The sequence below is a fragment of the Lactuca virosa genome, chromosome 3 (assembly GCF_052849685.1).
Source record: "Lactuca virosa cultivar CGN04683 chromosome 3, Lactuca_virosa_CGN04683_v6, whole genome shotgun sequence".
NCBI classification, from domain to species: domain Eukaryota; kingdom Viridiplantae; phylum Streptophyta; class Magnoliopsida; order Asterales; family Asteraceae; genus Lactuca; species Lactuca virosa.
The window spans coordinates 36186652-36213050 of NC_136428.1; the positions used below are offsets into that span (position 1 = coordinate 36186652).

General features: G+C 34.9%; 3 protein-coding genes across 3 annotated transcripts; 2 read left to right on the forward strand and 1 right to left on the reverse strand.

Annotated features, from left to right (window-relative positions):
• The first annotated feature begins 804 nt into the window (after nt 1-804).
• LOC145165491 (AP-2 complex subunit mu) lies at nt 805-4024 on the forward strand. The gene is made up of 12 exons (XM_079084234.1): nt 805-1124; nt 1681-1858; nt 1946-2036; nt 2119-2213; nt 2292-2430; nt 2513-2651; nt 2727-2843; nt 2932-3022; nt 3122-3264; nt 3395-3509; nt 3590-3634; nt 3716-4024. The coding sequence occupies exons 1-12, from the start codon at nt 1042-1044 to the stop codon at nt 3794-3796; spliced, it is 1317 nt and encodes a 438-aa protein (XP_078940360.1). The 5' UTR covers nt 805-1041; the 3' UTR covers nt 3797-4024.
• Nucleotides 4025-5220: 1196 nt separating this feature from the next.
• LOC145165492 (AT-hook motif nuclear-localized protein 8-like) lies at nt 5221-8412 on the forward strand. Its single transcript, XM_079084235.1, has 5 exons — nt 5221-6092; nt 6210-6262; nt 7146-7277; nt 7365-7526; nt 7626-8412. The coding sequence occupies exons 1-5, from the start codon at nt 5564-5566 to the stop codon at nt 8001-8003; spliced, it is 1254 nt and encodes a 417-aa protein (XP_078940361.1). The 5' UTR covers nt 5221-5563; the 3' UTR covers nt 8004-8412.
• Nucleotides 8413-12206: 3794 nt separating this feature from the next.
• LOC145163414 (uncharacterized) lies at nt 12207-15417 on the reverse strand. Its single transcript, XM_079082256.1, has one exon. It carries the CDS (start codon nt 15387-15389, stop codon nt 12207-12209), a length of 3183 nt encoding a protein of 1060 aa, XP_078938382.1. The 5' UTR covers nt 15390-15417.
• Nucleotides 15418-26399: the final 10982 nt, after the last annotated feature.

Sequence of the window (26399 nt, forward strand, 5' to 3'; positions counted from 1 at the left end):
TCTTGATACATTCTCCAGCTCAACAACGATACACATATATAGTTGTAACAATTCGTGAAGTGATTCCACATCACTAGGCATATGTTTCCAACCCCACTTAAATCCCTCATGGGATATACGATCCAATACGAAACATCTTTTGACAGTTTCCATGAAGTACATCAAAGGGAACCTGGAAAGGACTTCCCCACACCAAGTGTCATTCCAAAACAGAACCAGTGTGACATTGCCTGGGACTAGCTTGAAAATCTGATTATGATCAATTTGTAAGTCCTTTATATTTTTTACTGCTTTAGCAATGTTGTTCAAAACACCAGAAGATAGTTTCCTGGCGATGTAAGTGGCTGGTTTACTTATAAGATTATGAATGTTGACTATCACCTTATTCCATAAACTGTTCGAGTCAATTAGTTTCCACCACCATTTGGTAAGTAAAACAAGATTTTGAGCTTTAAGAGAACCGACACCTAGGCCACCTTTCTTTTATTGGAGCTGTCACTCTAGCCCAGTTGATCCAGTGGATCTTAGATTTGTCATCACTTCCTCCCCAAATAAATTTTTGCATTATCTTTTGGAGAGTGTCTATGATGCCTTGTGGGAAGGAAGGCTCTTTAAGACAAACTTGACCAAAATGAGGTGCCCCAAAACGATAATACTTTTGCTTTCCATCATATTCTATTTTTTTTGAATCATATTTTATTTTGGTTAAAACCTCACAAATTTGTAGTTTATTATTTTCTCCAAAATTATTAAATGAATATTAACGGAAAGAAATTGGTCAATGTTAAATACAAGAAGGAATACACACATACGACTGATAGGAGCAAGGTTAAAACTTAAAACATAAGCGATTGTATTCAACGGAGACTACCCCAATTCGTCCGTTTACTGGCCTCGACCTGCTCCGAGAAACTGTTGGAAGAAATCTGAAACCCCAATTCTGGTAAAAAGATTCTAGATCTGATCTGCCCTGATCGTCGTCTCTGTCTCTGTGTGGTTCAAAATTTCTGAACTCAACATCTCACTGCACCGGCTTAAGAGATGCCGGTGGCTGCTTCCGCTATCTACTTCCTAAATCTTCGTGGCGATGTCCTCATCAATCGTCTTTATCGTGATGACGTCGGGTCAGCTCTCTCCCTCTGTAACCATGTATTCACTGATTCACATACATGGAAATGTGTTATGCATCTAAAAAGACGATTTTTCCCCTAAAGCTTTTAGTTTGCTGATAACAACGAGAACTTAAGTAAACGAATTTAACTTTTGTGCTTTATTCTCCAGCCTGTTCATCTTGTAGTTATTATTAAACGCCATTCCATATAAAAGATGGGGTTTCCGTTTCTTGTTTGTGAAGCCTATACCCCTCATGCCTTCGATAGAAGATAATAACGTATAGAATTCTTCAATGTAAAACCTAAAATTTTGCTGTTTGAAGATCGACACACATTTTGTTGGGATTATCACCAACAGTTTTTGGTTTATTGATCTTGTTAAAGTTTCTTGTATATTGGGTACTAGGAAAGTTTAGAATCAGGATCATTTTTGAATTTGTAAACTATACGACTTGTTTCTAATTGCATTATTTCCTTCAGGGAGCTTTTCAATTGCTGCAAAAGCAGAAAATATATATGTTCAGCTATCTTACTATATCTATTTCTTCTTTATTCTATCATCTTTTAGGGGAAATATGGTGGATGCCTTTAGAATGCACATAATGCAAACAAAGGAACTAGGGACATGTCCTGTGAGACAGATTGGGGGTTGCTCTTTCTTCTATATGAGAATTAGCAATGTCTATATTGTGATTGTTGTCAGCAGCAATGCCAATGTAGCATGTGCCTTCAAGTTTGTTGTTGAGGTAATCCTCTAAGCATCAATGTATATCATTTACCACAATTTTTGTCCTACGACTTGTTGTTTATTAATTATTTTTCATATAATTCAGGCAGTTGCTTTATTTAAATCATATTTTGGTGGAGCTTTCGATGAGGATGCTATTCGCAACAACTTTGTTTTGATATACGAGTTATTAGATGGTACTATAAATTATCCTTACCTTTAATTTTATCGTACATTTGTTTTTTAGTTTTTGTGTTATATCATATGCTTTATTTGCAGAAATTATGGACTTTGGTTATCCACAAAATCTGTCACCAGAAATATTAAAGCTGTACATTACTCAAGAAGGTGTTCGCTCACCATTCTCTTCCAAGGTATTATTATTATTTTTTGATTATCTCTGAAACATGAAATATATAAATATTTTCTAATTTATAATTTCAATACAACAGCCTACAGATAAACCTGTTCCCAATGCTACATTACAAGTAACTGGTGCAGTTGGTTGGCGTAGAGAAGGTCTTGCTTATAAAAAGAACGAGGTGTTTTTAGACATTGTAGAAAGTGTTAATCTTTTAATGTCTTCAAAAGGTACAAATTTAAATCCTGTTTCACATTTTTATATATATATTTTACCTTTTATGTCCTTATAAAACAATTTATTGTTAAACAGGTAGTGTTCTACGTTGTGATGTAACTGGCAAGATTCTCATGAAATGTTTCCTTTCTGGAATGCCCGATTTGAAGCTAGGATTAAATGACAAAATCGGCCTCGAGAAAGAGTCTGAAATTAAATCACGCCCTACTAAAAGGTAATTTACAAAGAAAGTTACACCCTTGTTTGTTTTGTTTTGTTGACCAAACTTTGACTTAAGTATATAATGCAGTGGGAAAACTATTGAGCTTGATGATGTTACTTTCCATCAATGTGTAAACTTGACTAGATTTAATTCAGAAAAAACTGTTAGCTTTGTGCCACCAGATGGTGAATTCGAGCTAATGAAGTAAGCTCACTATTTATAATTTTTTTTAAAAAAAAAACTTATAGCAAAACAACACTTTGTAGCATTTATTATTTTATTTTATTTATAGATATCGTATCACAGAGGGTGTAAATCTTCCATTTCGGGTATTGCCCACAATCAAGGAATTAGGCAGGACGCGGATGGAAGTTAATGTCAAGGTTTGTAAACAGCTAAAATTATGTATAAATTTATTGTGTAATTAATTAATTATATTAATATTTAATATTATATTAGTTGTTAACATTATTTGTTTTCAGGTAAAGAGTGTATTTGGTGCAAAAATGTTTGCACTTGGAGTTGTGGTGAAGATTCCAGTACCCAAACAAACAGCAAAAACGAGTCTTCAAGTGACATCAGGAAGGGCAAAGTACAATGCTTCTATGGACTGTTTGATGTGGAAGTGAGTATCTAATAATTGTGTCTTAACCGATTAAGCCCATTAAGTGAAAAAAAGAAACAACCCTATGAATGTAATTCTTAAACTATATTTTTAATTTTTTATAAATATAATATAATATAATAAATTGCAGGATAAGGAAATTTCCTGGTCAAACGGAGTCAACTTTGAGTGCGGAAGTGGAGTTGATTTCAACGATTGCAGAAAAGAAGTCATGGACTAGACCACCAATACAGATGGAGTTTCAGGTGCTTACTTATTTTATTCTGCTATAAAATATTTTGAATTTAGAAAATAATAATCCATCTTTTTTTTTTTTTTTTTGTAGGTTCCTATGTTTACAGCATCCGGATTAAGAGTCAGATTTCTCAAGGTACATATTGTGATTTTATTACACCATGTGTTGTATTTGAATTAAGGTAAATATTTGAGGGTTAAAATTGTCTTTTTGTAGGTATGGGAGAAGAGTGGTTACAATACAGTGGAATGGGTGAGGTATATTACGAAAGCGGGTTCATATGAGATCAGATGCTAAGATCAAATCAAACCGTGTTTTTTTGGACATTTTTTTTTGTGTGGTTGTGTTGATTAGCTGCTTGTTTTTGACTTTGAAGGTCAAATATGTTGTATTTTGACTTTAAAAGTGCTTTATTTGAATTATTTGATAGTACAATCAACAATGGGGGTGGTTTTTTGGAAAGAATAAGTTTGCTTTTGAAAGTCGGATTATATATGATGAGTGGTCATGTCCTTGTTTGGAAAATGACTAGCGTTTGATGCGGGCTTTCATGTGGTCCATCTGTCGACTGTTGTACTTAAAAAGATCATTTCAGAGTTCAGACTTTTTATTTTATTTTATTTATTATCATAAATTGTATTAAACGGATCATCAAGCTAAAAATCTGAGTAAATTTTATATATATATATATTTTTTCAATTCATTACGAGCCAATTTATTCTTAAAAACGACAGTGTTGGATTTTCATGAGATAAGAACATTGTACTTCATAAATAATATTGGATAAACATTCTTCTCGACAAAAATAGAAATTGTGGATTTATTATAAATTCAATTTGTAGTTCACGTAGTTGTGCTTGTGCACCCTTTGACGATATATGCTGACGTTGCACTACCTAATTTAGGATAGCAACCAACAAACTTATGAAGATAGAGAAATTGAAAGGTTGTATATAAATCTTTTTTGAAGGCGAATAAAAAACATAATATATGTAAAATAAATAAAAATGTAGGGGGGATGAATTTGAGAAGAACAAATTTAATTAGCAAAGATGGATGATATGACCCATTAATTACCTACCAAATTGATTTTAATGTTACTAATGTACTTTAGTTCTAGTGCTAACTTTTGATTATGGACGCGTTTGACACGTATAACGTTTGTGGGCTTTTAATTTTTAGTTTTTAACAAAAAAATCCGACTTAAACAAAAAACTCTGTTTGGGAGTTTGAGCATTTAACCTTTAATCTAAACTATTTTAAACATTTTTTTTTCTAGTTTTAGTATTTTACATATTTTAAAAGTTTCTAATTACTTTTACCAAACATTAATATAACAAATAAATGACGTGTTCGGCAAAACTAGCTGGTAGCGGATAACGGGTAGCTATATGAAGTAGCATTTGGATTTGGAGCGTTTTGATTAAACTAAACGCTAGAAGCTTGTAGTGCCAAACGAGACTTTTTGTTTTAAACGGAGCGTTTTGTTAAACGCTAGAAGCTAGAAGCTCTCAACCGCTCCAAAACTCTCCGTGCCGAACACGCTCAAAATCTATAACAACTGAAAACTTGTAACTGCAAAAGAATAATTAATTTATTTGACAATTAAAACTTATACTAATTATAGAAGAATAATTAAAATATTTGACAATTATGAAAACTTTATTAATAATAAATTATTTGGGATTTGTTAATTTCGGGTATAGATAGATAAGAAGCTTGAGAGGAGATGTAGGCAAGTTTGACACAAAGGTGTCAAAAGCTCAAACGTATCTCCAGCACAAGCACAAGTAGTAGATGCACTCAATAAATGACCTAGCAAACCAAAAATTTCATCTTAAAAACCCTAATTCCCTTCTTTTCTCTCTTTCTTTAAACCCCTTAATCGCATCTTTCGCCTCCCCAATCTTTTCGATTCAATTGGTTTCAAGTTTAGTAGGTGCCAAGTAGATTCTCAAAATTGATTTGCGGCACTACAAGATCTATACCTGCATTTGAAGATCAGAGAGCATCCAACAGAAGATCAAGGAAACACACAATTAATTCTGTTGAATTTTGTTCAAAATGGATTCACGAGAATCATTAGCACCACCGCCTTCACTACAGCAACACCACGCCCATCACCAACAGCAGCAGCAGCCACCGCCCGGTATGAACATGATGATGCCACCAAACTCTTTCCCTACCCACCACCACCTATCCAACAACTCAAACACCGCTTCAGCCAACAACAATAAAAATGCCAACATGATGAGTCCCAATTCGATGCAACAGCGCTTCCCCTTTAATTCTCCTTCTAACCAATACGGTGACGGATCGTCTCCGTCCGGTGGGTTTAGGGCGGATGGATACAGCATAGAACCCGTCAGGAAGAAGAGGGGTCGACCGAGGAAGTATTCACCGTCTCCTGATGGCAACATTGCCCTCGGTTTGGCCCCTGCTCCGATCGCTGCTATTCCTACTTCTGCTGCTGGTGGTGGGAATTTGGATTCTTCAAACGATGGCAGCGGTGGAACCCCAAATGCGGATTCATCTGCTAAGAAAAACAGAGGAAGGCCAGCGGGTTCTGGGAAGAGGCAATTGGATGCTTTAGGTAATTGGTCTTATCTAATTTAATGTGTCTTTTGTTGAATTTCATGTTGATCATCTATAAGAAGCATCTGAATGCTTTAGGCTATGTTTAAGTTCATATTTTTGTTGAATATTACAGGTGCACCTGGTGTTGGGTTTACGCCTCATGTCATTATTGTTAAAGCAGGAGAGGTAATTCTCCCAATTTCACATATGGATGTCACTATACAGTATGTGTCTTTATTTATTTAAATTTAAAAAATACAGTAGAATTTCCCATAAAAGAATAGCTTCAATAATGTGCGATTAATAGGTAAGTGGTGATTGTTTGACATTTGCATGATCAATAGTTGTTTACACAAAGTCTATTGTGTTACATTTGGAGTCCAATATTTGCAAAAGTGAACATTTGGAAATGCACTGTCTAAGGAATAAGCACTTTAACTTTTTCTAAAAATAAAAAGCAATCCCTTTTGTATAAACTTGCAAGAAATATCCTTCTGAATAAACTATAATTTATTACATGTTTTTAAGAGAAGATGCAAGTAATATGGTATTTAAGATTCAAATATTTTGTTAGAACTCATAAATCAATCATACAATTGAAGTACCATAGATGATAAGATGACAAACATGGTGATTAAGGAAAGCTCGATTCTTCTCATTGTTCTTTGCTAATTAAGTATCTAATAATAACATTCATTACCACATCAATAATTGAGTATCTAATAATAGCATCGTTATTCTTCTTTCCTAATTAAGTATCTAATAATAGCATTCATTGTTTTTCTTTGCTAATCAAGTATCTAATAATAGCATCCATTAACAGATCAATATCTTGCTGATGTAAGCACCTTCCGTGTTGCACATATGTAAATTCCCCTTAAAGGTTAATATGGTAAATCAGCATAGAAACACAAAATTTTAGTAAAGAGATTCTAAATACTACTACAGTTGTAGATAATTTTGCAGTGTCTCTTGAAAAACTATTGTATTACCGATTACTTGATCTTGATGCTCTTAAATTATTTCCTCTATATGGAAGATACTTAAATTGTGTTAATTTATTTAACAGGATATAGCCTCAACAATTATGGCATTTTCACAACAAGGGCCCCGCACTGTTTGTATTCTTTCTGCCAATGGTGCCATTGGTAATGTCACTCTTCGCCAGCCTGCAACCTCTGGTGGCACTGTAACTTATGAGGTTGCTTAATATTTTTTTATTTTTCCTTTTTTAATAATAAACTTTTTCTATAATTAATAAATCTTTATGTTTTCATAAATATTTCAGGGCAGATTTGAGATAATATCTTTATCAGGCTCCTTCTTACACTCAGAGAGCAATGGCAACAACAGCAAACCTAGCGGATTGAGTGTTTCTCTTGCTGGTTCAGATGGACGGGTTTTGGGTGGTGGTGTGGCGGGGATGCTGGTGGCTGCCTCACCCGTACAGGTCCCTCTCTCTCTCTCTCTCTCTCTCACACACACACACACACACACACACGTAGATAATACAAAGCAGCAGGCTAACAATGGTGTGTGTGTCTACCAGGTTATTGTTGGTAGCTTTATTGCGGATGCAAAGAAATTAAAATCTAGCGGTGGTCCATCACCGGCAGCGGCACCACCAAACATGTTGACATTTGGTGGTGGTGGTGGTGGGGCGGTGCCTGGTATAAGTCCTCCATCTGAAGGCCCGTCAAGTGAATCGTCTGACGAGAGTGGAAGCAGCCCTCTTCAACGGATCCCTGGCTCCTACAACAATTCTTCCCACCACCAGCACCAGCAACAGCAGCAGCAGCACCACCAGCCGCCGCCACAGCAGCAGCAGCAGCAACAGCAACAGCAACAACAGCCGATGCAGAATCTGCCCATGTATACAAACATGGGGTGGCCAAGCTCCACCATGAACATGCTTCCCAATCGATGATAAATGATAAATGATAAATGGTAAATTCTCAACAAGAAATCTGACATAAAATGATGATGGCAAACAATTCCATCTCTTTTTCAAAATTTCAAACTTCTTTTTTTCTTCCTTCTTTGTGTTCTTGAATTGGTGATTGAACAGAACATGGTGGATGGGTAGTTGTTGATTAGCTTGAAAGCAGCGGAACATCTTAGGATATGATAAGATATGAGATTGATCTATTATCTGTTAGTGAAGTATGAGTGAAACTTTGAATTTAGGAATGAAGATTGAATGTACTTGTAGAATCAATCTGTGTCTGTCTGTGGTTATTCTTGTTTCAATGTTTTACTTGAGTTTATGTTCGGTTGACACATAGTTATGTATAATACAACAATAATTAGAGCTTCGTATTTGACATAAGGGTTTATATTGGAAAATTCTTATATTGGCTGTTAAAATTTCCGATACCTTTTGTTTGATATGAACCCGTGTATTAATCTGTCAGTTAGAAACTACAAAATTTGATTTTTTTTATCCAGATCTTATTTTTGGAGCTTGCTAGGGCAAGAAAAGATCCCATAGGTATCGAACATAACTGGTATCGAACCGTCACCGCTTATGTTAACATGGGACGCTACTCGATACTCTAAAATCACAAAACTCGGGATTCAGTATAGTGGGTATCAGTGGTAGTACTGAAAACTGTTAATGGTACCTTTGGATGTCAAAACCCCCGTAGGACCTTTTTTTTGTATGGGAGGGGACGGGGGAAATTATTTTCGCCCCTGTTTGGTATCGGTACCATTAACTTCAGTTTGGTTTAATACTCGTCACTGTTTTTTCACCTATTTCGATACTCGATATTCTCGAGTGGTACCGATTCAATATCAATTCGATACCATGCTTAACCATAGAGCTTGTTGGAGGTTAAGAGATCTAGATCTAAGGTGGGAAGAGGAAGGATAATGCCGATGTGTTGCAGGTGGTAGGTGGTGGCAATGGTTGGTTGCAACATATGGTAGTTGACGATGGTGGTGGTAGAGTTTGGGGTTGAGTTCTATTAAAAATAAATTAGTATATTAAACTATGAATTGGTATCAAAATGATTGCATTAAACTGTGAATGGATGTATGAATGAATATACTACTAGACTATGAAAATGACGATTTTTCTCTTTATCATAAAAAATGACAAAAAACGTAAGGGAAAATGACACTGTAGCATATTAAAGTTTTGGCAATTGTCTGATTTGGTCACTAGAGTTTTTTTTGGCACATTAGACCATTAAACTCTTATTTGACCTGTTAATTTAGTCATTTTCCCCGATTTTAAACGGTTTTCCGATTGACATTGTATATGTGTCAATTAATATTTATTTTTTGGTTAATCCGATGACACATGAGGTATGCCACGGTAATAAATGATATACGATGCTTAAAACCTATCATATGCACCTGTCGACCTTCATTCTTCATTTTTCAATGCAAACGAAATTGAGCTAGGTTTTGTGAAGCATTTTTATGATCGAGTTGAAGTACCAAAACTGAGCTGCGAAAACCATGTTCAATGATGTTGACTTTTCTTCTATGACTTATTCTGAGTGTGTGACATTCAAACGTTTCATGCATGAAGATTGTAAAAAGTTATACTACTGTGAACCAGATATTTCCCTGATGGAAGGGCTTAATCCCATTTCAGATGATGTGAAATATGCTGCTTTTATTTTTGATGCTTATGGAATAGATAGTATAATTTTTGTTTATGTGGATCATATAAATCAAAGTATCAAATAAATTTAAATATATTTAAAGACTATTTTTTTATACATATTTTAAAAGGTTTAAATGTATTAAATATAAAACCTAAATCGGCATCTCAAGTTAATTAAAAATTATCCAAAACTATTTTAATAATTTAAAGTTATATATATTTTTACACACACACACACACACACATATATATATATATATATATATATATATATATATAATGGTTTTTAAATTATAACAATAATGATATACGATGCTTAAAACCTATCATCTTCACATGTCGACCTTCATTCTTTATTTTTCACTGTAAACGAAACTGAGCTAGGGTTTGTGAAGCATTTTTGTGATCAAGCTGAAGTACCAAAACTGAGCCGCAATGGCACAATCGGAACCTAATGGACTGTTTGCGATGGTGGAACTCAACTACCAAGGGGTATTTACTCATAATCATTTCTCTTACACTCGTGGTGTGAAAACCATGTTCAATGGTTGTTGACTTTTCTTCTATGACTTATTCTGAGTGTGTGACCTTCTTCGAACGTTTCATGCATGAAGTTTGTAAAAAGTCATACTATTGTGAACCAGGTATTTCCTGATGGAAGGGCTTAATCCCATTTCAAATGATGTGGAGTATGCTGCTTTTATTTTTGATGCTTATGGAACAAACAGATGGTACAGTTTCTGTTTATGTGGATCAGCATATAAATCAAAGTATCAAATAAACTTAAATATATTGAAAGATTATTTTTTTAAAAATATTTGAAAAAATTTAAATGTATTAAATATAAAACCTAAATCGATATCTCAAATGAATTAAAAAGTATCCAAAACTATTTTTATAATAATGTAAAGTTTTATAAATAAATGGTTTTTAAATTATAACAATAATAATAGTTAAAAAGAACATAAAATTTTAGATTACATTACGTTGTCTTACAAAAAATATGAAATAAGTAATTCGTAAATCAATTAATTATAACGTTAAAAGTAATACTAAATCGAAAATCATATTTAGTTTTATTTACACGTCAACCGCGAGTAGCAACTATTAAATGATATGATTTTAATAAATGTTATAATATGATTCAAAATCATTATAATTTTATATAACAAATTAGTGTAAGAAATTATTATTTCACAATAATATATCAATAACACAATTGTTTTCAACATGCTTTTTTGCCAAAGTTAATTATATAAATTTATTTTGAGTAACGCGTGAATATCCGTCTAATAATCTAGGATAGGTATTCGTCTAAATCCATCCAGATATGCCCATTTCTTTTGGATGCTAAAAGAGGCCGTCTCTAAAAACAATTTGTCGATAAATAGTTGTCACCAATCCGTGACAAATCTGTGGCTATTTGGTTGGTTTCAAAGTTTCTGGTAAACAAAATGTATAAGATTATGGACGGTTTCTTAAAGTTTTGTCAAGTTGTTTTATGCGACAAACTTGGATCCGGAACTAAAACCCATCACACATGGATTAGTGACGTATTAGATCGTCACTTACACCATGATCTGTGGTGGCGATTTGCCTGTTTCTTCAACTTTAAATATCACAGTAAATTTATCTAATATTAATGTTTTTTTTTTTATCACAAATTAGTATGGACTTGAAATTACAATAACAATGCAAACCAAACATCATCTTAAAGGTGGAATGAGCTTCTAACTTCATAAGAATGTGCATGTACTTTGAGAATATTGTAGTTGAAAATATTTTCAAATGACTAGACGACATTTGGTTGTTAAATCCTACTAGAATAAACCATATTAGTTTCGACGAAACATAAGTAAATGCACACTCATCTATGTTAACTTTCACATAATTAGATTCCAAAATTCTTCATATACCTTTTGGAGGACTAATCAAAGATAAAAGGCGGGATTATCACGACACAAGGGATCTAATAGAACCAATAGTTTTTGAAACATAAATAGTTACTCTTATTTTATATTATCTTTCATTATATAGTGAATTGGTTGAAATTCAGGCATGTCCATAGATCGTGCTTATAAATTGTTTATTGTTGGAAAACCATTATCCTAACAAAGCTTGTTGGAAGCAAATGAGTCACAAGATTTCATCATTTAAAAGACTGAGATTTTACATACAAATTATCAGTGACAAAACATACATATTAGGTGTTTGAAGCAGAACCAAAGCATCAACCAAGATCACTACCATTACAGATTCACAAAAGGGGGATTTGACAACTTTTAACACCCATATTACACTCACCCAGAACAAATATAAATTCCAAATACTAGCATAAATAAGCACAATAACATTATTAAACAGGAAAAAATCGTTGATACTATATATATATATATATATATATATATATATATATATATATATATATATATATATATATATATATATATATATATATATATATATATATATATATATATATATAAAAGAAATACTTGCATTCCAAAGGATCTACACAACTTCTCTTCCTCTCTTCATTTTGGCAATTCCTACCACGACTGCAACGTATATCTTGTCCATGGTTTCCTCAACAAACATGAAAAGCTTCTGTCTCCACTGCTTCTTGAACAACAAAACTCCAATAATACCCCAAAATCCTGTTGCAAAACCATACATTATGTCCAGGAAGAACAACCATACGTTCCTCGGTTCATCACCTGCTTTGTCTTGATGGATCTTCATCGGCTCATCAATTATTGGGTCTTGATGATTTGAGCCATTTTTTGGCAATGGATCTCCATATAGATCTTTGTTCCCAGCATATATGGATGGATCAACAAGAGTCTGCAGTTGATTTCCTGTTGGAATTCGTCCCGACAAATTGTTGTGTGACAAATTCAAATGGCTCAAAAAGTTCAAACCCGCCATGCTTGGAGGGATCCTCCCGGTCAACTCGTTTCTAGATAAATCCAGAGAAAACAATTGTGCCATGTTCCCAATGTCGTCTGGAATTCCCCCACTTAGATGATTATTAGACAAATTGAGACCCATCAACATATGAAGCGCAGTTAGCTGGACTGGTATTTCTCCCACAAGTTTATTGCTTGAAAGGTCCATATTATAAACTTGATCCCAAGTTGTTGTATATTCAAGATCAACACCTTTCATGGCCTGAATCACATTCTCATCGTAATCAACACTGCCAGAATGCGAAAATAATGGATTACCCTCGGCCATGACATTCAACTCTCCTAGACAATGAGGTATGGTACCCGTTAACTTGTTGTATGCAACATCCAAAATTTGAAGATGTGAAGATTTGCATAAAGAAAGAGGAATTCTACCCGTGAAGTTATTCCTGTGTAACCTTAAAACCATCAAAGATGTAAGGTTTTCTCCGATCCATTCGGGCATACTTCCGGAGAATTTATTGTCACCCAAATCTAATACAGTTAAACGTCCTAAACTCCCCAATTCTCGTGGAAGTTCACCAATGAAGCTATTGTCATTCAAACTTAATCGAACCAAAGATGTAAGAGCTATACAGCTTGGAATGACACCAGACAACTTATTTGAGCTAAGTATCATGGTAGTTAGACGTTCTTGATTCCAAAGACACTTGGGAATTTTCCCAGTCAACCTATTTCTAGAAAGATCGAGATAATCCAAATCTTTCCTTGTGCACAATGAGCTTGGAATCGACCCATTGAAAAGGTTATTTTCCAGAAGTAACGGACTAAGCCCACCAAAATATCCTCTATTCGGAAGGTTTGTCAAAGGTCCGCTAAGTGTGTTGTGAGAGAGATCTAAGAACGGAATGATGTTCATCTTCTGCAACCATGTGGGGAGAGGTCCTGAAATTGAAGCATTGGACAATACTAACTTTTCAAGTTTCCTTTGATTATGAAGCCACTGTGGAAATTCATTTCCGACATTGCAAGAACTGAGTTGAAGTTGTACCAATTGGAATGGAGGGACCCACTCACGTGAAACATTGAATGTCAACTTAGTGTTAGAAGAAGTATCCAATTCCTTCAACATCGAAAGGCTGGCAAAATGGGCTTGAGACACTACTCCTTCTAAAGAATTGTTAGCGATGCGTAGAGAATCGAGTTTCGCAAGTTGCCCAATTGAAACTGGAATAGGCCCATTTAAGAAATTTGAATACGCCCAAAATGTTCGTAAAGAACCAAGTCTTCCTAGAGATGATGGTATGGGGCCCGTTAACCGATTGAATTCTAGATACACATCTATTAAAGCTGCTAACTTTCCAAAAGATTTTGGAATCGGACCTGTTATCTGGTTATCAGATTGATCTAATACTTCTAGAAATCTTAATCTTCCTAGAGATTCGGGGATCGGTCCTGTTAATCCACTACTCGATAGATCTATGCCTCTTAAATTCGATAGTCTTCCATGTGGTTCTAGAAATGTACCATACAAACCCTCATGTAAATCCAAAGCATTTTGGGAGCATTGAGATAAATTTTTTGGTGAGTCAATAATTTCTGCATCAAAATGATTGTTTGAGGCACTTAAAACTTTCAGGTGACACCATCTCCAGATTCCAACGTGCTCAATCCGCTTGAACTCGTTATAAGAAATATCGAGTTCTAGAAGGTTAGGCATAACAGGAACCGATGAATGTAGCCGGTTTCTTGATAGGTCAAGGACTCTTAGGGAACTCATGTTTGTTACAACAGACGGAAATATGCCTTTAATTGAATTGTCGCTAAGATCAAGGTGTTGGATTTTAGAAAGTGTAGTGATATTAAGATTAGGGCTAGATAAAAACATTTTATCAACCCCACAACATGACAAATGCAGCTCCGATAAAAAAGGGATCATGTTTAGCAAGTACACAAAGTTTGATGCCAAACTAATATTAGAGTATGAAAGATCCAGAAATGTTAGGGATGTCATGTTTTTTAAGAAGCCAGGGAGTGGACCTTCGAAATAATTTTTGCTAAGATCTAGGTGTTGGATTTTGGGAAGTATTCTACTCGAATTAAGAAAAGGTCGAATATCAGCATTGGAAAGTTGACAATTTGACAAATATAACTTTTTTAGCGAAGGAAGCATGTAAAGCAGCGTGTCCAAGTTTTGTGTTCTACTAAGATCAAACAAACTCAAATCGAGATGCTCAAGTGATGAAAGACGAAAAGTCCATGCCACATCATTTGTCACCAGCCCATAGTTTGAACTTAGATCAAGAACCTTTAAATTAGAAAGATTTCCAATGTGAGGAGGCACATTTCCATAAACAAGAGCATTAGAGAGATTGAGGTACCTCAGTTGTTTCAAGGATCCAATGAACTCAGGGATCTTACTTAGATTAAAATAATTCTCGCTTAAGTCCAAGTATTTGAGATGCCTCAACTCAGCGAATGAAGAGCTCAAATCATTACCATATAAGTTGCGTTTATCATAACTTCCTCTGAGATGAAGGCTTTCGACATTTCCAGTGACAGCGTCACACTGGATTCTTCCCCATCTGCAACAGTCACTGCCAACCCATGATGACAACATTCCAGAGTAATCTTTGACACTTTGTTTGAACTTGAGAAGAGCAAATCTCTCATGCTCTAAGCAAACCACACTCATATTTCCAATACCCAAACATGTATATGCGGTTGCAAGCAACAAAATACTTATGAAAATGAGATGGAGCCCCAAACCCCTCTGATTCCCCATTATCAACCCTAAGCTTAACTCAATCTGATTTAGAAAAAAAAAATTGAATTGGATAGATGAAATGTTATGATTAAGTTGAACTGATGGGTTTCTTTGATCCAGAAACTAATTCTTTTATAGAGCCATAACGAAAAAAGAAAAATATTGCCATGGAAGCCTTAGAAGTCAACGGAAAAGCTGCATCCACAAACATGGTCTTCTGGTCGTCGACCATATTTCTTATATCTTGATCAATTATGTGGTTTTGGATTAGTTTATAGTTTATTCTCCATGCCAAACATGACTAATTTTATCCACAGGTTGAATAAGTTTTCATACGACTGATGTCATAATGTTTCATATAAACATGTAAAAATATGCATATCAAGGAGTATAAACAGAAACTCATAAAACATACAATCAATCATATCAGTGCATGTTATCGTATGAAACTAATGACAATTTTCACAATAAATATGAACAGCTCCGCCATCTTCCAGTTTGTTAATTGTTATGCAAGAGGGCTACACCAACAAATATGTTTTGTGATTTTGTGTGTGTAATAACTAAGAAATGTAAACCAATTCACCCAAATTAGGGAAGTAGTGAATCCTCTACCTCTTTCATTGATTCCTATCACACACAACACCAAAAGCAACATGGTTTTCATCCATCGTCTCCCCATAATTCATCACTCTATTTGTCGAACACTTGGTGTGCAATTTTGGGGCGGCGTGGCCCGAATTGCAAGTCGTGAGGGCATTTCATGTCTGATATCGTTGTCTTCCAGCTTCACTATGATGTATTTCATCCTACAATCGGTGCAAAATGGTCGTAAGCGCCTTTTGCCGTTCTTGAGTTTTGTTGTTGTTGATGCTGTATTTCATCCTACAATCGGTGCAAAATAATCTTGGTTTTTGATTTAGGTTCCCCATGAAATCCAAAGATTTGAAACGTAACTATAAAAGGGTATTTGGCTTTAAAAAAAAAAGTTTTTTTGAAGTTTATAAGTTAAAATGAATGTTTGGACATATTATTTTCTAACTTATAAAATACAACGGTGTGGAGGCGGAGATAAAGTAATTTTTTTTATAAGTTACTAAATTCTAACTTATCAAAACTCTTTATAACTTATAAGTGTCCAACATCTCTACCAAACAGCTTTTGGTCATTTTGCTAAACACAAAAAATGATTTATCAACTTATAGCGCTTTGACTCCAGATAAGTTAATCAAAACATTTTTTTAAAAACTCCATTTGACACTGTTATAAACTAATAAACTATAAGTTAAAAAATATTTGTCATTTTAAATAAGCATACCTAAACACGCTCTAAGATTTATGATTATAATCCAAAAGATTGATTTCAAATGTGATATTTTTAGCAACAGGAGACGATGTTGTTGGCTGGCATCGATGGAGAAAGCGATGGAAGCAGAGGTGAGTCGATGGAGGTTGTACAGCCGTTTAAGCTAAAAACGAGGGTATTATTGTCTATTTCACTCCAAGAAGGCGAGAAATCATAAAGTTATTTTCACTAAAAGCACTCCAAGTCTACCAACATATAAAATCTTTATAATTTTTATGAAAATACGTATAAAAATGTATAAAACTATATACATATAGACTAATTTATATGATTTTGTATGTATTTTTTAAGAATATTAATGATAATGAATATTAAAAACAAAATATGTATAGATATGTTTAATTGAAAATTATGTATAAATATTAATAATATTAGCAATGATGAATATTGATAAAAAATAATTTAAAAAGTAATTTAAAAAGTAATTTATTTATTTAGGTTTTTAATAGCAATAGCAATAGCAATAGCAATAATAATAACAATAACAATAATAATAACAATAACAATAACTAGTGAAGTATCTCCGTTTTGCGGGAGTCGGATATGCATTCATTTCAAGTAACCCCAAAGAACTGCAGTATGGTAGAAGGAATAGAAAAAATTGCAAATCCTACAAGGGTACGTTGCAATAAATTTGTCACTTGTTGCTCATTGACGGTAACAGGTAAATAAGCATCTATATGCTTTTCGGGGTCAAACTTTTCCTTTGACTCTCCTCTATCATCACGCTTCATTACAACTTCATTTTAGTTCTCCAACACCTTGTCCACAACACTCTGCAACAAATACCAAACTACTTCATTTATTTGCGTATTATAGCATTCTACTTTGGTAAAGGTAAAGGTAAAGGTATGTAAAAAAATAAAGTATGTTGCCCTTAGTAGTAGGAAAATGCAAGTATGTTGTTATGTTAAGTCAAAAGTTTAAAATGACCATCTAGTATGAAAGGAATTACATAAAGGGCTTCCTGAAGAGAAGCTGCACTTTGAAGATTGACTTTGTGAATAGATGGTTGACCCTTTGTAAGTTTAGGAAGCAGTTGGAACTCCTATAATAACAATCATATGGAAAAAACATTTCAGTGATAAATCAATAAAGTTATGAAAGTATGTTGTTGTTGTTGTATTTTTTTTTTTTGGTATTTCACCCTTATTCGAAGAAAAAAAACAAATACATCTAGAGATGCACTTTCAAGAAGAACACCCTTCAATTTACCTATAAAGTAGCAAAAACATATTAATCCTCATTCACTTCTCAACAATGACATAATATTATTGTTGTAGTTAATATAAAGAGTTAATTACATTTTTGGTTCCTGAGGCCTCTGTATAGCTGAGTTTTTCAAATTTGGTCTCAAATAGGAACCAAAATTACAGGAATTTTTTTAGCCAATGTCTTGAAAAAATAATCTAAACTCATGGACCAAAACTGTAATTTACTCTAATATATAAGATGCACGCAAGAGGGGAGAAAAGATTACTAGAATCCAACGAAAATGTAGCAAGTTTTGGATCAAAATTCGCAAAATGAATTGCCTCTCCAACTGTTCAACAAAAGATACCAAATTTAATCTGAAATTTCAAATCATAAACAAAGTTTACCTCAAATAAATTTATCACAAAGATTATTTACCATTAGCCCCAAAAAGTTGCCACCATACTTTACTTGAACTTCCTTTTTGTTCAAAAAACATCGAATAGAAATAAGGAAGATAATCATAATTGTGAGTTTGTGCAAACTTTTATCTTATAATCGTTAACAGTAATGAATAAAATTAAATTCTTACCATTGGTAAACCCACTTAGAATAGAATGTGTCCTCTTTACAACTGCAACAAGCAACACAAATTCAAATTCAAATGAGTAAATTACACGAATGGTCCCTATGGTTTGGGATAATTTGCGCGCTTGGTCCCTAAGTTATTTTTTTTAACTCGGAAAGTCCCTACTGTTTGTTTCCTGCTTCTTCAACGGAGGCTGTGGCAGAGGCGGTGTCGGCCAAACCTAAATCGGAGTCCGATCGATGGTCATCTTCATCGTCGCTCTATTCCTATCGTGACTGACAGATATTGGAGAAGACGAATAAAAGGGTAGGTAGCAGTGAAAAAAATGGAGTTGAAGTTGACATTGTTAATTTTAGTCTCTTTTTTTATTTTATATATTTCTCGTTTATTTTTATCTAGTAGTTAATTGTAATATTTAATATTTGTTATATATTAAATTATATTAATTGATCATAAATATAAAAGTTTATATTTATGTATCAAATTCATATAAAAATTAAATACATACTAAGAATTTGAGACACGGTAACATATTTTATAAAAGCTTATAAATGAAATATATCTTACATATACGATAATATATTCTAATAAAACATACGAGGCTACATGACATAATATGACTACATGAATTATTTTACATAATATAATAATCGTGGATTAACACGATTTTGACGCACTAATTGACTTTGCAATAGAAGTGACACCGATAGAGGTCGAAACGACAATAGATGAAAACTATTAATACATACAATTTCTTGCTCGATATAAACACATTAAAGATAAAGAAGCTCATTTCAGTCTACAAAATACATTACTTGATCATTTATAGGAAATTTATTCCAATGCATAAATATGTATTTTTTTTTAAATGCATGTGTAATATCTCTATAAAATGTATGTATAATATTTATGTAAAAGTATGTTATAAATAAAATCTTATTTATTTAATATTGTTTTCAATAAATTAATAATTAATTCAAATTCATTATATGCGAACAATTTATTTTGTTATAATTTTATGATAACATAATTTATAATATTGTTGTAATGGAAAAAGATAGAATATATATTTGTTAAAATTTAATTAGCAAAAGGATAGGTTTGACTATATATGTAAGTTACAAAAATGAAATATACTAGGAATATACTTTTCGAGGTAAAAATAGAGTAAAGTTAGAGATGAAACACTATTATGTTGGATGTTATTCAAAAATTGTTTCAAAAGCACAAGATTAGCAACATGAGTGTTAAATGTGACTCGAGCATTTGGATCATGTTCATGGAGTATTTGGATCTTGTTCATGGAGCATTTGGAGCACTTGGGACTCAATGGAGCACTTGGGGTTCAGGGAGCATGTGACAAAGGAACGGATCATCTGAGAAGGGAATGGATCGTCTGACAAAGGAATGGATCAAGTTCCAAAGGAACGGATCATATAAAACGAGGTTTGGAGCACTTGGAAGAGGTTTGGAGCACATGGGAGTGATATGGAGCAACAAGGGAACCTTGTCGCGCAATCTATTGAAGGGTTGGGCCAAAAAGGATGTTGTTGCACCAAGGGCATTCCTTCTTGCGCCAAGCATATCCCTCTTGAGCCATGGAGAGTCCCTTTTGCACCATGAAGAAGTCTTGTTGTGCCAAGTAGGTTCTTGTTGTGCTAAGCATGTACTTGTTGTGCCAAGATGGTCCTTGTTGCTCCAATGAAATTGATGTTTCTCCTACCTAGAAGTTCTTGCGCCACACTTGAAGCCTGTTGCGCCATCCTTACACATGTTGCACCATAATGGTGCAAGATTGGCCATTTTGGTTCCTTGATGAGCAATGGTATCCCTGATGAGCCAAGTATGCTATGATGTCCTCTATGATACTCACGATCGTTCAAGGATGATCAGAAGTTGGTATTGCTCAGGGATTACACCATGTTGTGCCACCATGATGGATGTTGGGTCATTAATGTTCATGATGCACCACTTTAACATCATGATGCTCCACTATGGCACAAGGTGCTCCACCATGTGTGTTGCTGATGCTCATGGGTTGTATGAATTGGAAGAATGTTCCAGAAGATGTTGCATGGCGGGATATGATTGGTTATGACCATTCATGGGCCTATGGGCCAATGGGCTTGGCTCATTAGGGTTTTAGGTCTGATCCCTCATGTATAAATAGGGATGCATGCAGATTCATTTGAGGTGTCTTGTATCTTGTATCTTGTATCCTTAGTGAGTAGGACAAATCTCTGGTGAATTGTACTTGTAACCTATGTTTGAGAACTCTAAAATAAAGAATACTCCCCTCCTGCCCGTGGACGTAGGTGAGCTTGACCGAACCATGTAAATATTATGTCTTGTGTGCTTATAGTTTTTCTTGTTATGCGCATTACTTACAAACAAGGGTCATCAGAACTTGGCAAGTGGCATCATATTTGTTCTGAGTGTTGACAAGTATCATCTATTTTCCTTAACAAGTGGTATCAGAGCTGCGGTTGGTGTTCTGTTGATTGAATATGGCATCTCACAAGTTCGATTTAGAGAAGTTCAATGGTTCAAATGATTTCACTTTGTGGAAGGTGAAGATGAAGGCTCTTCTGGTTCAACAAGGATGTGCAGCAACACTGGAAGGAGAAGCAAAACTTCCAAAGGACATGGCAGCTAAAAGAAAGGTGGATATTCTTTCAAGAGCGCATAATGCTATTCTGTTGAGTTTGACAGACGAAGTATTGAGAGAGGCTGTGGATCAAACGAGTGCTGATGAGCTTTGGGAGAAATTGTGTGACAAGTATCAGAATAATTCTCTGATGAACAGGCTATACCAGAAGCAATGTTTGTATACTCTTAGGATGTCAGAAAGCACCCAAGTGAAGGATCATATGGAAAACTTCAATAGGATCATATTGGATCTACAAGGTGTGAATGTAAAGATTGAAGATGAAGGTCAAGCACTTATCCTCTTATGTTCACTGTCGAATTCTTATGAGAATTTCGTTGATACCATGTTGTATGGTAGAACAACGATCACTGTGAATGATGTGAAGGATTCTTTGATGTCCAAGGAACTGAAAAGAAACGTTTCAGTCGGAGAAGAAGTTTCTAGTTCTGGTTTGTTCGTAGGCAGAGGAAGAACATCGGATAGAGGTGGAGGTAACAGAGGGAAGTCAAGTTCTGAACCTAAAGCCAACATTAAATGTTATAACTACAAGGAAAAGGGGCACTTCAGAAGGGAATGTCCATTACTGAAGAAAGAGAATAATGGTGTTGGACCAAGCAACAACAATGTTGCTGTGGTTCAAGGAAATTCTGATGAAGGGGATGATGGTGAAGTTTTGACAGTTTGTACATCTAGTTCTATTGATGCTTGGGTATTAGACTCTGGAGAATCCTATCATATGACATGAAATCGTGACTGGTTCAACTCCTTCAAAGAGTGGAATGGCACAATCAAGATGAGTGATGATTGGGTGAGCAATATCAAGGGAAGTGGCACGGTGCAGATCAAGATGCATAATGGTATGGTCAGGAAACTGGAATGTTGGTTCGTCCCGAAACTTCGAAAGAATTTGATTTCTCTTGGCAATTTGTTAAAGGATGGGTTGAAATATTCTAGAGAGGGTGACTGGTTAAGAGTCTCCAAAGGTGCTTTTGTAGTTATGAAGGGAAGGATGAATCCTCATGGAATTTATATTCTGGATGGTTGTACCATTGGGGGAACGGTAACTGTATCCCAATCCTTGGATCAGTATGATGATGAAAAAAAGTTGTGGAATCATAAGTTGGGGTATGTGATCAAGAAGGGGTTGTTTGGTGGAGATGCAACTGGAAAAGTTGAATCTGGTGAAGCTTGTGTTCTAGAGATACAAAGCAAGGTGAAGTTCAGTTCGGTTCAATAGTCAAGCTAGGAGATTCTCGAGTGTGTTCACTCAGATCTATGGGGTCCCTCTCATGTGAAGTCTCATGGTGGATGTCAATACTTTGTGACTTTTATCTATGATTACTCAAGGAAGACCTATGTGTATTTTATGAAGACAAAGGATGAAGGTGAAGTGTTTGGGCGGTTCAAGGAGTGGAAGAAGATGGTTGAGAAATAGACCGGGAACCATGTCAGGTCACTCAAAACAGAAAATGGGTTGGAGTTATACAAGGCTTCATTTGACAACTTCTTAAAAACAGAAGATACAGTGAGGCCTTGCACTGTACGACTAACACCACAACAAATCGGAGTGGCAGAACGGATGAACCAAAAAATGGTGAAGCATGCTCAGTGCATGTGATTATCTGTTGATTTACCGGAGCAATTCTAGGCGGAAGCAGTCAACACTGCTTGCTATCTGGTGAATAGATCTCCATCAACTGCAATTAATTGTAAGACTCCTCAAGAGGCGTTATCTGGGAAACCCTCTGAGAATACTGGTTTACGAATGTTTGGATGCTCTGCTTATGCTCATGTGAATGATGGTAAACTAGAGCACAGAGAAATGAAGTACATATTTCTAGGATATGCTTCGGGTATGAGATCGATTGTATATGCTGTAATATTCAATCGTTATAATTTTCCAAATGCCTAGGGCATTAAGAGGGAAAAAGGACCAGAACCGTATATGACTAAAATCATTAAACAACTGTCAAAGACAATCTAAGGTTCGCCAAGGATTGGTCCTTGTGGGCAGTTGGAAGTATAGTAATGGATGGACCATATTGACATTATTATGAATAGATAGGATTCTATTAAGAATGAGTTGCATATGGCAAATATGGAAATGTTTCCACAATGGGAGTTGGATATTAATAATCTATGTGTAGGTTAGAAACTTTTATGCAAGAAGGATGTTCAAAGGAATGTACTTTGAATGTGAGACTTCATGTCTGTGGAATTATCTTGTAACAATCTCCAATAGAGCGCTTTGTAATTTCATTGGCAAAGTCTTGGTGACTTTGGTGCTATGACATTACGAAAGGATCATTGCTTAAAATGTTAGAATCTAACATATTCTAATAGTGGCAAGAATTTGGTATTCTTACACTTGTGATAAGGATTGGAAATTATGAAATGAGTGTCATTGGAAATGTTTTCAATTGATCTATTTCACAAAAGTAATGACCATAGGTAAACATAGTGTGCATGCTTGGAGCATGCGAAAACTGTTGTTTTCATTCAAGTAGTAAGTTGATTATCCGAAACATTATACAATGAATAATGTGTAATCAATATGGTGATTAAATAAAAGGTGTTTTATTTATACTCAAAAGTTTTGGGGCCATATAGGATTAGTATTATTCTTGTGTTTCACTTTGCATTTTTTGACTTCCCGAATAACTAGGTTATTCAAACATCCACAGTCGATCATACGTTGGAAGTAGGTATTGAGGAAAGACTGTCATGAATCCGACTGTATATTGTCTAAGTGTTTAGACATAGCAAAAGTCTACTGCAGTGTTCATGAGTGCTCCTGAAATAAGATTTGAGTATTGGATTAAACCCACGCTCATCTAATCGCTTCATGGATTTAATCACGAGTGATTAGTGAGACGATAATATCTTATACTCTTGAAACGGAGAGATATGAGTTGTAGTTTACAAGTCGGTTGCACATTGATAATACATAAACACACCAGTAACTTGGTGTTATAAAACGTATTGTTGTGTGTCCTTTTAACCTAAGGGGATAAAAGTGATATCTGTGGTCCCCTCGATGACTTAGTGATGACACCCTAAGCGCTTGGCCAAGCATGGACTAATTTGATGTGTTTAATTGTAGTCTGTTGTCACTCTTCATAAATCGGAAATCGGGAAACAACACATAGACATAGAGAATGATTATAATCCATGTCTCAGTTTATACGATATCTTGAGAATGGAGGAATATATGATCCCTTATCTAAAGGACGTGTTACTGATAAGATCAGAGTTCGACAGTGGTTTTTGAAAGCTACGATTGCTAATCAGATTCTGAAGTCGTACTTGCAATAATAGTTATTAGACTTATCCAAGTGGGAGACTGTTGGATTAGGTGTCTAAGCCCATAACTATTTTTGGTATGTACTTGATTTGATTATGAGCATGGCCCTTTTGGGTTGCCTTCACTCATGCAACTTGATAGGATGACAAGAGGAGAGAGAGTAGAATTTATTATATGAATAATAAATCGTACTCAAAATGGTTTTATTAATATATTACAAGATTAATATATTATTTGGAAATCAAATTATTTAATTAGTATTGATCAGAAATTATTTTGGAATTAATTTAATGGTCAAAAGAGACTGATTAAATAATTGAGGGACTGTTATGCAAATCATTGATAGTTGCATAAATGGGCTGGTGGACTCCATAGACTGGAGTGGACGAATTTCTATAAGGAAGCCTTATAGAATTCGTCCATAGGCTCTAAGGAAGGAGTTCATGGGCTACTTGTTGCTTAAGTAAGGTATTAGGGTTTCCACCTAAAACCCTAGCAGCCCACACAACTATATAAGGACTCCTTTGCTAGTGGAATTCGCCCCTATGAGTTTCTAGGAAGCCCTGGCCGATTTCACCTCTCTCCTAAGTCATCTTGTTGTATTGAGTGTTTGTGATTCCATTAGAGGTGCAACACATGGGGCACTAGGCTTTCAGAAGTCAAGATCAAGAAGGATTGTGATTGTTATTGCTACATAACAATCAATGTAATGTTTCTAAACCTAATCATATGTGATTTTCGAATTATATGCTAGTTCATAGGGTTATTGCTTTGGTATTCATAGTTGTATGTTCAAATTAGAAAAATCTAGATCCAAAGCAATTAGGGTTGCATGTACACCATAGGAATGTTGTTATGCTAATAACGCAACAGTGGTATCAGAGCCTAAGTCGTTTTTCTATTGAATAGATGCAAAAGTGAACTGCCAAAAGGATCAAAAGTCAAAAAATCTTGCTGTCTGACTGGCAGACTCGCCCAATCCATGTATGGACTCGACGTGTTGCATGAACTCGTCGAGTTCCATAGTGAACTCGACGAGTCCAGGGCTCTGGTGCCGGGATTTTCGATTTTTTGGCCAGTTTTTGATGAGGATAATTACCAAAACTCGTTTTTCTTGCCAAAATTCGATTTTTAAGATTGGTATGGATATCCTTATCAAAATTGGTAGATTTGGTTAAATTTGGAAAAGTTTCAAATTACACCCCTTAGGTTTTATAGTTTAAATTTGAACTTAAAAGTTTTAGTTTTTGAAATTTAAATAGTTAAACCCTAATATTTTGAAAAGTTTCAAAATTTGTCCTCAAGTTTTGGAATTTATAATATAATTAAAATGTAACACCTTGTTCTGAAAATATTCGTTTATGGACTTCAGAGGCCAATGCTAGGGCGTTTTGGTCTTTTATGGGTCTTGAAGTTTTATTCGAAGGGTTTTTGGGCCGGGGTGTGTCGCTAGAAGCGTAGGGCTTCTTGCCACCTTTTCGTGGATGTAAAGTTCGTTGGAAACGGACCTCGGATAAGGAAGATATGACACTTGGAAGTTATTGGCATTTATGGTCCCTAATGGAAAAAAGTTGTCAAGGAAGGACCATGCATTCAAAGTGAAAGGCGCGTGGGTACGCCCAACGTAAGCTGGGTTACGCCCAACGTATAAAGGGAAATGGTCGCGGGTGCCTTAGGCGTACGCCCAACATACATACAGTGTCTAGAAACCCTAATTTTAGGGCCAACCACTATATAAAGAACATAATGGCTCAAACCCTAGCCTCCTTATCAGCCTCCCCAACCTCAGAGAAACCCTAGAACTCCTCATATCTTCATCCTTGGGTGATTTTGACTTCAAGAAGCTCATTTTGGTGGTGCAAGCTTCGAAGAAGAAAAGAAGAAGTTGGCAAGGAAGAACTTTGGAAGTTGGAGCTCATAGATCT

Excerpts from the sequence above, each read along its gene's own strand:
- LOC145165491 (XM_079084234.1), top strand. The coding sequence starts at position 1,042 with ATGCCGGTGGCTGCTTCCGCTATCTACTTCCTAAATCTTCGTGGCGAT. Across the intron at positions 2,844-2,931 it reads GGTGAATTCGAGCTAATGAA|ATATCGTATCACAGAGGGTG; the intron begins GTAAGCTCACTA and ends TTTTATTTATAG. Across the intron at positions 3,635-3,715 it reads TAAGAGTCAGATTTCTCAAG|GTATGGGAGAAGAGTGGTTA; the intron begins GTACATATTGTG and ends GTCTTTTTGTAG.
- LOC145165492 (XM_079084235.1), top strand. The coding sequence starts at position 5,564 with ATGGATTCACGAGAATCATTAGCACCACCGCCTTCACTACAGCAACAC. Across the intron at positions 6,263-7,145 it reads TTATTGTTAAAGCAGGAGAG|GATATAGCCTCAACAATTAT; the intron begins GTAATTCTCCCA and ends TTTATTTAACAG. Across the intron at positions 7,278-7,364 it reads GTGGCACTGTAACTTATGAG|GGCAGATTTGAGATAATATC; the intron begins GTTGCTTAATAT and ends TAAATATTTCAG.
- LOC145163414 (XM_079082256.1), bottom strand. The coding sequence starts at position 15,389 with ATGGGGAATCAGAGGGGTTTGGGGCTCCATCTCATTTTCATAAGTATT.